This window comes from Eschscholzia californica, unplaced genomic scaffold, assembly GCF_041429995.1.
Source record: "Eschscholzia californica isolate CP2 unplaced genomic scaffold, dmEscCali1.0.p SCAF_1, whole genome shotgun sequence".
Classification (NCBI taxonomy): Eukaryota; Viridiplantae; Streptophyta; class Magnoliopsida; order Ranunculales; family Papaveraceae; genus Eschscholzia; species Eschscholzia californica.
This window is the reverse complement of record NW_028238198.1, coordinates 43569666-43583726: the sequence shown is the minus strand read 5'-3', so window position 1 is coordinate 43583726 and position 14061 is coordinate 43569666. Positions and strand designations below refer to the sequence as shown.

The following is a 14061-nucleotide window of genomic DNA, read 5'->3' as shown; positions in this document are numbered from 1 at the left end:
TTGTATCGTTCTTCAGTAAAAAAAAGTTGTTGACAACATATATAATTGTGTCGTTATAAACTGTTGACAACATATATAGTTATAAAATTTTGACAATATACATAATTATGTTGTTAACAACATATACAGTGCATTAGTTAAAATATTATTTGTCTGTTAATGGATTTGTCAAATACAAAGGCCAATATGCATAACATTTTTTATTTTTGCAAAAGACAAATAAAAATGTATTAGTCTAAATGTTTCTTTCAAAAGCAAACCACAAAATGTGGAAAATATTTTTTTTCTTTACAAGACAAATCGAATTTGCTTAGAAGATTACAAAATTGTTGAGAAGAAGCTAAGATTAATTCTGAAATTTTCAAAAATGTTTCCACGTCGATGTCGGGGATAGAATTTGGTCTGATTTCCTATTATACCCCAAATTTTAGGTTATTAAATTATCCCCCAATTTGAAAACACCCATTTTTTTTTATAGCTTCTGTTGCAAGTAAATCCAAAACTCTATTTTGTTATATTTCAATTTCAACCCATTATTATAGCGTAATTTCTCAGTTAGCCTCTTAAAGTGTGATCAATTACTTGAATCGCCCCTAAATTAGCCTAAATGTCGAAGCGACCCTCTTTTGAAATTTTTGATGTATTTATTAAAAAGTCACATTTGAACTTTTCTATTCTATTTTTTTATTTTTCCCTTATTAAAAAAGATAAGTATAATAGACTAAAACAGAGATAAATAAAGAAGAAGACAAAGGGTAAAATAAAAAAGTTTATATTTGACTTTATAATCAATGCATCCAAAAATGCAAAAGAGGTCATGTTAACATTTATGCAAATTTAAGGGGCCATGCAGAAAGAAAGCTGGTCATATGTCGGGGACCGATAGAATTCGTCCAGTTCTAAGTTTTTTATTTTTTTGTTGAAATTCGGTTATGTAATTCACAATCTTAATTTCTTCTTCATCTTCTCTAAAATGACTCATAGTTATTTTTTAAGCTATCAAACTCGAAATTGTTTTCAAAGCTTCCTTGAATTTGGGGTCAACAATTTTCAAATATGTTATTTAGGGTTTCTGTAGAAATTGTAAATTCTGTTTTTGTAGATTGAGAGGAAACTGATGGGGCGAAAAAGTACTAGTTGTTCTATATGCGAGAATTCAAATCTAGCTTCAATCTGCCCTCTTTGTGTCAATTATAGGTAATCTTTCTCAAAACCCTTTTCATCTATATGTCCTTTTGCTAACAAATCCTTTTCGAAACGTTTAATTCAAAATTTAGGTTAATAATATTGTTATCTTTCTTTTTCTTATAGATTAAATGAGTACAATACAACTTTGAAATCATTGAAGAATGTTCGTGATTCATTATATTTAAGATTGAGCACAGAGCTTGTGGCGAAGGTTTGATACCCCCCCTCTTTAGGTCTTTTCTTGTTATGCTTATAGCATTTGTTATATATATACTGCCAAACATTGGAAAAAACGGATCGAATGGCTTAGTGGGGTTTCTCTGATTGGAATTAGGTTTAAAACTTAGTAGATCTCCACTTGTATGAATAATACTTCAAAACCACTCAATGTTATTCTCAGTTGACTATTCTTGAATTCTAGCATAGATTGATTTTCATAATATATTTCCAACTATCTCGTTTTATCATCGCTAGAGTAAAGCAGATGAGCTGCTCAACTTGAGAGTGCTTCAAAATCAGAAACTAGCGAAGTTGAGAGAGAAGCTTCATCTTGCTGAGAAACAACTTTTACAAGGTTGGTTCTCTCATTGATGATTTATTCGTAGCTTGGGTTGTTTACATTTGTAAGGATCTACTTTTAGAGCTACTATATTTAAAATTTGATATTCACAGGGAAGATTAAGGTTGAAAGCATGTCGAATGATTTGAATTTTAGATATGGGATGCTCGAATCTATAATGCTTATGGTATGATTTCCATTCATCCGAGATTCTTAATCTTGTTTATCTGGCCTTGTTGACAACCGCGTTTCTCATCATTTTCTGAAATTTCTTCTTTTAATTTTATTTGCTATTTATGGTTCAATCTAATGCCTTTCATGTCGCAGTTGCAAAAGAACCGTGAGGAGCAGTTAGAGAAGTTCTACCCAAATCTTATTTGTACACAGAGCTTAGGGCATGTAGGTTTATTTTCTTCTGGCCATTTTTTAAGATCCTCAATTTTAGTGTTTTCTTCTGGACAGAGATAACTGAAATAGACAGAACACATTACAGACTTAGCAAATATGGCAGATCTCAAGAAGTAGGTCACCAACAAGGCAACAAAGCTAATATATACAAAATATACATATAAATAATTACAACTAATGCTTAATTGAAAACGTAAATCTGTGATTCAAACTTTAACGACCTCCCACTACAGCGCTCCAACGAAAACGAAGTCATAACTACATTTGCTTTCCTTTTCTTCAAGTGACTTTAGTCGGGGTTGGGATGGGTCATGAATAAATAAACTCTTTGTTTGTAACTTTTATGAATCCATTTTGCTATAGAACAGAAAAACTTGAGTACTTTTAGTTGTAACAAGTACTAGGTTTTAACTTTCTAATTGGCAAAAAGAGAAAAAAGAAAGTTGAAGGCTTGAAGCCTCTGGACATATAAAAGAAATTCTTTGTTGTAAGTTTGGTGCATGAATGCTTACCTTTTCCACATTAAAAATTGAGTATATTTAGTTTGGTGCATGAATGCTATTGATCCAATATAACATTGAAGTTAGAGAAAAAGGTTGAACTAGAGAAAAAGCTATTCGTATCCCAGCATACTGAAATGCTTCACGACGGACTACCACTTAGGATGTGCTCGTGCGATTCCCTACACTTGTGTCAGTGTGTCACCCAACTGTTGGTGCCCATCATGGACATGTTGCTCTCTTCGATATGCGTCTTTGATTTCATATAAGCTATTGAACATAGAAAAACTATACATGTAGTTGTTGCTCTGTCTATCGCTTTACCTCGTCTCCTATTGTATATGTGGCTGAGAAGATTTTTTGATGTTGCTTTGCAGATGGCGATTACCTCAGAACATCTCCATAAACAATCAGTTGTTATTAGACAGATCTGCAAGCTGCTCCCACAGCATCAGGTAAGTGAAATTTGTGAACAGTCATTTCAACATGTTAATTATGACTGCTGATGCATATGACCTTGAAGCATGGGAAGGGCAGGATTATCCAGTTGATGCAATAAGTCGTCATTGATAAATGATGATGTTATGTGTTTAGTGAAGGATATAGTGGTCAATGTTTCCAGATATGAACTTCTGTTATATGCTTTATGAAACAGCTATTTGATTAAAAAAAATCGTCCTCTCTGTTATTGTTCATCGGCTTTGGTTTTGCCCACTTTGTGTTTATACTCTATAAGGAGTTTGAACGAGTGATCTGTTATGAATTATATATTGTTCTTTTCTGCTACAGATGAGTTTTGGTGGAGAGGAAAAAGATCGGTCTAGTTCTTCATATGATCAAATTTGCCATCTACGATTGCCCAGAGGACTTGATCCCCATTCTGTTCCACCAGAGGAACTTTCAGCTTCACTGGGGTACTTTTTATTTGTTACTCATTTAGTTTGACATAGTATTACTTAGAAGATAATTCTGTATGATTATTTGCCATGTTTAATTTTCTAAATATAACAACATAACTCCAATTGTAGTCCTTGAAGAAGGAAGAGTTCTTTTAGTAAAATATTTCATGAAGGGTCGATTCCACGCTTTTATGCTGATCATTGTAACTGGAAAACAGGTATATGGTTTTACTTCTGAATCTTGTCATCCCAGCCTTGGCTGCTCCTGCACTTCACAATTCGGGTTTCGCTGTAAGATTTGCATGTTTTCCAGGATTCTTAAGCATTATTTGAAGCTGCAGAGACTAATTTGTTGATGTAGCCAAGGGATAAGTCATGTAGTGTGTGAGTGTGTAGTGTGTGTGTGTCTAACAGTTAGTTATGTTAGTTGTGGTATTTAGAATGGTTAGGAATTATTTTTGTTTAACTTGAGACAACAGCTAGAGTTCTCTAGAACTTGGACAGCAAGAGGCTACTTGGACAGCAAGGAAGAAGTTTCTAGAGACTTTGCAGCAAGCTGCCTCTTTCTAGAGACTTGGGCAGCAAGTTTTCTACTCTATAAATACCACCTCAACCTTCACAAAAGGGCAGAACACAACTAAGAGTATTCAGCTATAGCTGCCTCCTAAATCCTACTTCTCAAGTCTTCTTCTTCCTCTCCATCATCTTCTTCTTCCCAGGTTCGTTCCTGTCCTTTCTAACCTTCTTTTCTCTCTTTTCTATTTCTCTCTCTCTCTCATCTGATTTCTTTCTCTCCTCTAGTTCTATTTTCTTCTTCTCTCTACTTTCTCTCTGAGCACCTTTCTTTTCTCTCAATTTCTCTTTCTATTCTCTGACTTTCACACCTTTCAACCTTGTTGTTTCCACATCTTAGTACTTGTTGCTTACCCAAGTATTGTTGTCTAGTGCTTGTCCTAAGTTGGTTATGTTTAGGAGTCGTTGTTTGGTAATGAGGTTGTGAGGGCTAAGACTTATTGGTTGTTACCTGAACTTAACTTTACTACTTTTGTTTGCTTATTTACTTTGGGATTAATATAATTTGCTAGTTGTTGAAGTTCTGGTTTACTCCCATTGTTATCTTTATATTTCTAAACCCTAGGATTGCATCAAGTGGTATCAGAGCATGGTTTAGTGTAGTTTTAGTTAGCTGAAATCATCATATTGCATTGCACATCAAGTGTTACATAAAACTCCAGCAAGCTTAAACTATAATTTATTGCATAGTTAGCTGTCTTAGGTTTAGATAAGGCCCTTCTCATAACATTTCGTGTCATCTAAAGTGTCATCATTTAGTTTAGGCAGTCTGCATTGCTATTTTGCATCAAATGGCCAACCAAAACCAGAATCCTCAAGGAGAGACTTGGCATGAAGCCTTCCAACGCCAACAAGAGGCAATCACACAAATACAAAACCAACTAGCCCAACTAACCAACCTGGTCCGTGGCCTTAATGTTAATACACCACCTCCTAATCGTCACCATAATAGGATACCCCGAGAGGTCACTCCAGAAAGTGACGATGAAGATGATTCTGAACCAGTCATTCCAAATTGGGGTCGTAGAGTAAATAGAATAGTCAATAGACCTGCTATAACCACAGATAGGAATTGGGATCAGGGAATTAAAGTTGAGGTAAGCGACTTTGAGGGCCGTTTGCAACCGGAAGAGTTCCTTGATTGGGTTGACAGGGTCGACCAATTCTTTGAGTGGAAAGACATGCCAGAAGAAAGAAAGGTTAAGTTCGTGAGCTTAAAACTCAAAGGACATGCCCTCGTTTGGTGGAAGCAAGTGCAAGAAATGAGAATACGAAGAGGAAAGGAAAAGATCAGATCATGGGATCGCATGAAAGCTAAACTTCGAGAGAAGTTCCTTCCGTCTGACTATCGCCAGACACTTTTCAGAAAGTTCCACAACCTGCGGCAAAACAACCGATCGGTCGATGAATATACCGAGGAGTTCTATTTGCTCCAAGCACGCAATGATTTGAACGAGGATGAGGATCAAAGTGTCGCTCGTTATATTGCTGGATTGCGCCTCCCTATTCAAGATCAAGTTGAGCTTCATGACATAACACGAGTAGATGAGGCGTATCGTTATGCTGTAAAAGTCGAGAGACAACTCAAGCGATCATCCTTTCGTAATACTGTGTCAGGTTCACTAGGAAGATCTCAGATCGTAGGCCGAGGAACACATGAAGCCACAATGTCAAACCCTCCGAAGAATTCAAGGACTAACCAGGGAGCAGATGACAGGAACAAGGGTATTCTTGGCTCAAAACCATTCAGCTGCTATAAATGTGGTGACCCAGGACATCGATCATCAGATTGTCCTAAGAGGAAGTTTGTTCCACAATCAAATTTGATTGATCAAGAGGAGAATGACCTTTCCGAAAAGGATGGTTTGGACCAAGAAGGATCGAATGATGACGAAGATGCCATGGAGCAGATAAACGCAGACACCGATGGACAATTCCTAGTCATTCACCGAGTCATGCTTACTCCTAAGATCCAAAAGAGTGATAGATGGTTGAGGCGTAGTCTCTTTCGCACTACTTGCACTGCAGGAGGCAAATTATGTTCAATCATCGTTGATGGTGGGAGCACGGAGAATTTTGTCTCCCAAGAAATGGTCGACAAGTTGAAGTTGAAGACGGAGCCTTTGACTAAACCTTATAGTGTAGGATGGTTCAAGGAAGGAAACGAGGTTCCCATCAAGGAGCGTTGCTTGGTGAAATTCTCTATAGGGAAGAGCTATAAGGATGAGGTTTGGTGTGACGTAGTCCCGTTGGAGGTTTGCCATATTTTATTAGGTCGTCCTTGGCAATATGATAGAAAGACGCACCACGACGGAGAAAGAAACACTTACACTTTTAAGAAAGATGGTGTCGAAGTAACTTTGTGCCCTCAAAAGGATGCCCGAATACCAAGGAAGAATGCTCCCCCTCCTCCCGATGGTCAACCAAATAAACTCATGATTCTTAACTCCACTCAATTTCAGACTGAGATGAAGGAGACTAATGTTGTTTGCCTTTTGGTAAGTAAAGAAGTCAAAGAAGCATCAGTTGTGCCGAAAGAAGTTCAATCGTTACTCAAGGAATTTCAAGACCTTATACAGGAAGAACTCCCAGATGTACTTCCACCTATGCGAGATATCCAACACTGCATAGATTTGGTTCCAGGTGCGAGCTTACCACACTTGCCACACTATCGCATGAGTCCCTTTGAGCATGAAGAATTGCATAGACAGGTAACAGAGTTACTTAAGAAAGGACTCATTAGGGAGAGCATGAGCCCGTGTGCCGTTCCTGCCCTTCTCACCCCAAAGAAGGACGGAACTTGGAGAATGTGCATTGATAGTCGTGCCATCAACAAGATCACCATTAAGTATAGATTCCCTATCCCTAGACTTGACGACATGCTTGATATGTTGAGTGGTGCGAACGTGTTCTCCAAGATAGATTTAAGGAGTGGATACCATCAAATTAGGGTACGCCCAGGAGATGAGTGGAAGACAGCATTTAAAACTAGAGAAGGACTTTATGAATGGCTTGTAATGCCTTTTGGGTTGTCTAATGCGCCTAGCACATTTATGCGCGTAATGAACCAAGTCCTTAGGCCACTAATTGGGAAATTTGTCGTCGTATACTTCGATGACATCCTCATCTATAGCACCAACCCTAATGATCATTTGGCACATTTAAGGCAGGTGTTAGAGGCTCTTAGAGATAGTAAGCTTTACGTCAACCTAAAGAAATGCACATTTCTCACCGATAGCTTGATATTCCTTGGATATATTGTATCTTCAGATGGCATTAAAGTTGACCCTGTAAAAGTTGAGGCCATTAAGACTTGGCCTAGCCCTAAGACAATCAGCGAGGTGCGTAGTTTTCATGGGTTAGCTTCTTTTTATAGGCGTTTCATCCGCAACTTTAGCACCTTGATAGCTCCCATAACTAATTGTCTGAAAAAGGGTACATTTACGTGGACCTCGGAAGCAGAGAAAAGTTTTGAACTTGTTAAGGATAAGATGACCAGTGCCCCAGTTTTAGCACTCCCGGATTTTGAAAAGATCTTTGAGATTGACTGTGATGCATCCCATATAGGGGTTGGAGCTGTTCTTAGCCAAGAAGGTCGTCCAGTCGCGTTTTTCAGCGAGAAATTGAGCGAGGCAAGATCTAGGTACTCCACCTACGACCTAGAATTTTATGCCATTGTCCAAGCTTTAAAGCACTGGAGACATTACCTCATCCATAGGGAGTTTGTTTTGAACTCTGACCACGAGGCGTTGAAGTATTTAAATTCCCAAAGGAATCTAAACAAAAGGCATGCTAAGTGGTCTTCCTTCCTCCAGGAGTACACGTTCCATTTACGACATAAGGCTGGAGTAGTCAATAGAGTAGCCGATGCTTTAAGTAGACGGTCGACCATCCTCGTGACTTTAAAACCAACAATTGTCTCCTTTGACACTCTGAAGGAACAATATGCGAGTGACCCATATTTTGGGCCAATTTTGGAGATGTGCTCTCAGTCCGGTACCGACCCATCTGCATCATACACCGTTCAAAAAGGTTATCTTTTCTACGGTACACGCCTTTGTATTCCTGATGGGTCCCTTCGAGAAAAACTTATTTACGAGTTGCATAGTGGTGGGTTAGGTGGTCATTTCGGGCAGACAAAGACCATTTCGCTTGTAGAGCAAAGGTACTACTGGCCTAGGTTAAGACGGGATGTGGTTCGTTATGTGAGTCGGTGCCAAACATGTCAGTCATTCAAAGGGCAGTCACAGAACACTGGTCTTTATACACCCTTGCCAATACCTAATAAAGCTTGGGATGATGTTAGTATGGACTTTGTTCTAGGTTTACCAAAGACTCTTAGAAAGATGGACTCTGTTTTTGTGGTGGTCGATAGATTTTCTAAGATGGCTCATTTCATTGCATGTCATAAAACATCAGATGCATCTCATATAGCTCAATTGTTCTTTAGGGAAATAGTTAGGTTGCATGGCATTCCCAGAACATTCACGTCAGATAGAGACACCAAATTCATGAGTCATTTTTGGAGATCTTTGTGGAGTAAACTTGGGACAAATCTTCAATTTAGCAGTGCTTATCATCCCCAAACAGATGGGCAAACAGAAGTAGTTAATCGCAGCCTTGGCAATCTGCTAAGATGCTTGGCTGGTGAAAGGCCACATCAATGGGACTTAGCTCTACCGCAAGCTGAATTTGCCTATAACAACTCTCCTAATCGAACAACTGGCAAGACTCCTTTTGAAATTGTTTATGGTTTTCCCATTCCACATATCCTTGATCGTTCCCCAGTTCCATATCATGGTCAAGACAGTGCTGAAGCAGACGATATTATTGACCACATAAGGAGTGTGCAAGAAGAAGTGCTTGAGAAACTGCGAGTTTCCAATTCAAAATACAAGGAGGCAGCCGATAAAAATCGCAGGGAATCTTCTTTTTCAGTTGGAGATTTGGTTATGGTTTATTTTAAGCGGGAAAGATTTCCTATGGGGTCATATAACAAGCTGAGTAAGAAAAAGTTCGGGCCATATCGTATTCTCAAAAAGTTAGGTGACAATGCATATCTTTTGGACCTGCCAGAGGATGTGCAAACGTCTCCAATTTTTAATATTTCAGATATATCAATGTTTAATGGGGATCCGCCAGAGGCAACACATGTACCTGCAGTTTCTTCTGTCAAGGCTACTAAGAGTACAGATCTTATTGAAGACGTTATGGACGTGAAGACTACCAAGACTCGAGGAGGAATACTACGGAGGTATCTTGTTCGATGGAAAGATAGGCCAATAACCGAGTGCTCGTGGATTGATGAGAAGGAGTTACGGCGACATCGTGAAGATTTGTTTCAAAGACTATCAGAAGCATTCTCGACGGAGTCGAGTTCTTCCCACATGGGGGGAACTGATGTAGCCAAGGGATAAGTCATGTAGTGTGTGAGTGTGTAGTGTGTGTGTGTCTAACAGTTAGTTATGTTAGTTGTGGTATTTAGAATGGTTAGGAATTATTTTTGTTTAACTTGAGACAACAGCTAGAGTTCTCTAGAACTTGGACAGCAAGAGGCTACTTGGACAGCAAGGAAGAAGTTTCTAGAGACTTTGCAGCAAGCTGCCTCTTTCTAGAGACTTGGGCAGCAAGTTTTCTACTCTATAAATACCACCTCAACCTTCACAAAAGGGCAGAACACAACTAAGAGTATTCAGCTATAGCTGCCTCCTAAATCCTACTTCTCAAGTCTTCTTCTTCCTCTCCATCATCTTCTTCTTCCCAGGTTCGTTCCTGTCCTTTCTAACCTTCTTTTCTCTCTTTTCTATTTCTCTCTCTCTCTCATCTGATTTCTTTCTCTCCTCTAGTTCTATTTTCTTCTTCTCTCTACTTTCTCTCTGAGCACCTTTCTTTTCTCTCAATTTCTCTTTCTATTCTCTGACTTTCACACCTTTCAACCTTGTTGTTTCCACATCTTAGTACTTGTTGCTTACCCAAGTATTGTTGTCTAGTGCTTGTCCTAAGTTGGTTATGTTTAGGAGTCGTTGTTTGGTAATGAGGTTGTGAGGGCTAAGACTTATTGGTTGTTACCTGAACTTAACTTTACTACTTTTGTTTGCTTATTTACTTTGGGATTAATATAATTTGCTAGTTGTTGAAGTTCTGGTTTACTCCCATTGTTATCTTTATATTTCTAAACCCTAGGATTGCATCATTTGTCTATGTTGGAGGTCAATTTTCCCTGTATTAATGCAAACGTACTTTTAAATTTAGGGTTCATCTTCACGTATATGGCAAAGGAACTCATATTGGGATGCACGCCCATCGTCTCGAAGGTACTTCTGTCGGAAACTAAAGCAATAATATTTGGGCTCAGCTTGTTGATGGTGAGTTATTTACTGTTGCAGCAATGAGTATCCCCTTTTTATACCACGTCAAAATGGTGGTTCAAGAAGTGGTGAGAATGAATGGTCTGAGCAAAGCTCCAGTAACTTTGGTGTTACTTCGTTGGAATCCATGAAAAAACCACATTTAGATGCTTCTGGAAGTGGTAGCTATATTTACACTTCTGCATCTCCACATTCAGTTGAAACTCATAAGGATCTGCAGAAAGGCATTTCCCTTCTGAAGAAAAGTGTAGCATGCCTTACAGCGTACTCTTACAACTCACTGGGTCTAGATGTCCCATCTAATACCACTACTTTTGAAGCACTTGCTAAGTTGTTGAGCATGCTATCTTCTTCTAAGGAAGTTCGATCTGTGCTCTCTTTGAAAATGAAATCTTCGAGGTATGGCTTCTTTCCGGTACGATATTGTGCATGTTTTTCTCCCCCGTTCTTATAAATTAATTAATAAATTCTTTGGATAACTGACTCGAATCATATGACAAGAATCTATACATATCTGGACGATCTTGGATGTTCAGGTACAGCTGTACAGCTGCTCTTGTGAACTTGTATAATACTTATCTTTGGAGTTTGGATTATGAATTAGTGAGACTTCTCTAGTTTAGTAATTTCTTCAAGCAATTTGTTGCTGATTGTAGGATTGATTAATGCTATGACATAGTAATGATCGGGGAGTTTATGAAATAGGTTAAGTCCAATTTGGCTCCTCAATTTGTGATGAACTGGAAAATTTGGCCCCATAATGTTCAAAGGTTCATTTTGGCTCCCGAGACCTTGATTCCATTAGTCAAACTTAACAGTCAATAATTTCTTTCCATTTTTACCTGTTGTTTAAAATAATTTTTCTCATGTCCTTTTCTTCTCCATACTCGCCGGAAGAGTCGGCGAGGGACGACCGACCGGACATCGCCCGCGACCTTCAATAACGTTATTCTATCTCCATTTTCTTCTTACTCTCAGTACCACCACCATCGTCACCCTCTCTCTTTCTCTCTCTCTAAGAAACCTAGATTGTGGTTTCTTCACTGAAACCCCAATAGGGGTTTTTAGAGAGAGAAAAATGGATAGGACAATGGTGGTGGCGAGACGAAGAAGATGAGGGAGATAGAAAATTAATTTTGTTGAACATCGCTAGCGATGGCAGGCTTATAGTTGTCAGCAACCCTTTTGGCCACCAATTCCGGCGAGTGCGGAGAGAGAAAGGGCACAAGAGAAATATATTTAAAACAAAGGGAAAGAAATTATCTACTGTTAAGTTTGACTAACGGAGCTATGGTCTTAAGGGGCAAATTGGAAAGCTAGACAAGACACCGGAGCTAAATTTTTCAATTGATCATAAATTAAGGACCAAATTGGAATTAACCCTATCAAATATCAATGTGTGAGTGCTGTTTTGCTCTTCGCGTTCTTACAGGATCCCTACCGTAGTAGTCGGGTCGCGGGTAACTCGTGACTTGGCTCGTTCACCGCTTCCTTTTCATTTCTTCTACATCCTCTCATATATGAACGGACCACAGCCGCATTGCCACTTAAGTAATATTATATTTATGGTGACATACTGACATGTATATATTATTGTGAATAAAACGGGGGGAGGAAGAAAAAGAAACATTCATGAAGTTTGGCCGAGCGACTCTTGAGTCACCCTGATGGTTCATCTTCGGGCATGACCGAGCCAAGCTAGAGTGCAAGCCCAAGTACAAAAGTTCCTATTTGCATTTGGTAATTCTTTCAAGTAGACCAATATCCCGCGAATTTGCACTATTGCATGGGGATCACTTGAAATGAGACAAAATTCACATGTATAATTAGAACTTCTAACCTACAAATTATACATTTTTCAACCAGATTTAATCCATTACTGATAATACCATTTCAGTATATATTGATGACATGAAAATGACTTATTTCAAGTATTAAAGTTACTGCATCTGATAACAGTTTTCCACTCATGTTGCAGTTCTTCTAAACAAGTTCAACAGATGAACAGATCTGTATGGAATGTAAATTCAGCAGGTTCTTCCAGCACTTTGTTAGAGAGTGCATATTTGTCATCGGTTGTGGTAAGTCTTGAACATAGACTTGGCACATATATGGAGGCTTATTCTGTTGCTTTTAAATTTGATATCTTCTATTCAAGTTATTGACCTCCGCTTGCTTTTTATTCTCTCTTTTTCTTTCCAAACTGTTCCTTCTTTGGCAGCGGAAAACTTGTGATGATAACCTTTCAAACTCAGCAGCTACTTTTCTTTATACGAATGAAACGACTGATATGGGAAAGAATGATAGCCTGGTTGAAGGGTGGGATATTGTAGAGCATCCGGTAATTCCCCCGCAACTACCACAAACTGAGGACATTGATCGTTGGGCTGAAGCCATGTTCACTGATGCTAAAAAGAGATGATCTGGTATTGCGTCTTTAATCTTGTAAATTACTACTTCTATACAAAATTGTTCATGAACTTATTTATGATATGAATCTAGGAAGAAAGAAGATCTCTTTAAACGAAACCGAACAGGATTGATGAACGCCATCATGAACTTTGAGTCTTTTCCTGCTTGGAGACTTGTAGACGAATGGTGTAAAACCAACTGTTATCAGATTGGTAGTACGTAGTCGAAATCCTTATTTGAAAATTATCGGGTATATATGATAGATATAGATAGCTGAGCAGATAGTGTATTTTCTGCCCCATGTCCGTCTAACTATAAAGTATGCAGATGCCAAATGAAATGTCCAATACGGTAGTTGGAATAGAAAAAAGAAAGTACGCTTGTGTTCGTGCATCATACTTAAGATTTTGAAGGTGGTCTTGTTATGTTCTTTCTGCAGTCCTCCTTTCTTTGTAGGTTACTAACATAATATATGTACAACATCTACTATAACATAATATGTATATTAACATATACATATTATATAGTCATAATTTGGATATATTGTCATATAGGAATAGGTTAACAACATGTCAACCTTATCTAATAAAGATCAAAGCGGGGACAAATATCTTATATCTGAAATTCCGGATATTTAGAATATGATGTGGATCGGATCATATACAGATTTTCCACTATCCATCGACAGGCGTACATCTAAAGTCGTCTCTTATGTTAGTCACTTTCCGAATATAAACGATGGAACAAATATCTTATAACTGGTGCTTTACAGTCTTCCTTCTTTGTTAGTAATAGTTCTTAGCATTTCTCTTTTTTAGCTTCAGCTTTATTGTTTTGTATGAATGTATGTTAGGTCAGCCAACTTTTCCGTATTATTATCATCACATCTATCATCAATCTGTGTTTTGTAAGATGCTTTTTGGCATTCTCAGTCATATTTAGGGCTTCTCGTTCTCTTATCCGATTTGGTTTACTGTCTCCTCTGTATTTATAGGTCTGGAAACCACAGCAGAAGTAAACTAGTGTTTGAAGTCAAGGTGGCTTTGATATTTGTATACACGATCCTTGGGTGTAAATAAGATATCATCTCAGTATTTCAATATGTAAATAAATATATGATTTGATGCAATTCATGTTTTAAAATGTGACGCAAA

The 14061-nt window shown here is 38.1% G+C and overlaps 1 protein-coding gene across 3 annotated transcripts; it reads left to right on the top strand.

Moving 5' to 3' along the window:
* The first annotated feature begins 380 nt into the window (after positions 1-380).
* LOC147567021 (uncharacterized) lies at positions 381-14061 on the top strand. Of its 3 annotated transcripts, none has more exons than XM_086653646.1 (14): positions 381-400; positions 887-1197; positions 1312-1399; positions 1663-1762; positions 1861-1934; positions 2075-2146; positions 3033-3110; positions 3445-3569; positions 3773-3845; positions 10380-10441; positions 10514-10894; positions 12474-12576; positions 12717-12921; positions 13902-14061. In XM_086653646.1, the coding sequence occupies exons 2-13, from the start codon at positions 1118-1120 to the stop codon at positions 12915-12917; spliced, it is 1437 nt and encodes a 478-aa protein (XP_086509772.1). In that variant the 5' UTR covers positions 381-400; positions 887-1117; the 3' UTR covers positions 12918-12921; positions 13902-14061. The 3 variants fall into 3 exon arrangements, with proteins under 3 accessions (XP_086509772.1, XP_086509773.1, XP_086509771.1); XM_086653647.1 differs by lacking the exon at positions 381-400 and adding an exon at positions 729-768 and having other exon boundaries at positions 985-1197; XM_086653645.1 differs by lacking the exon at positions 381-400 and having other exon boundaries at positions 806-1197.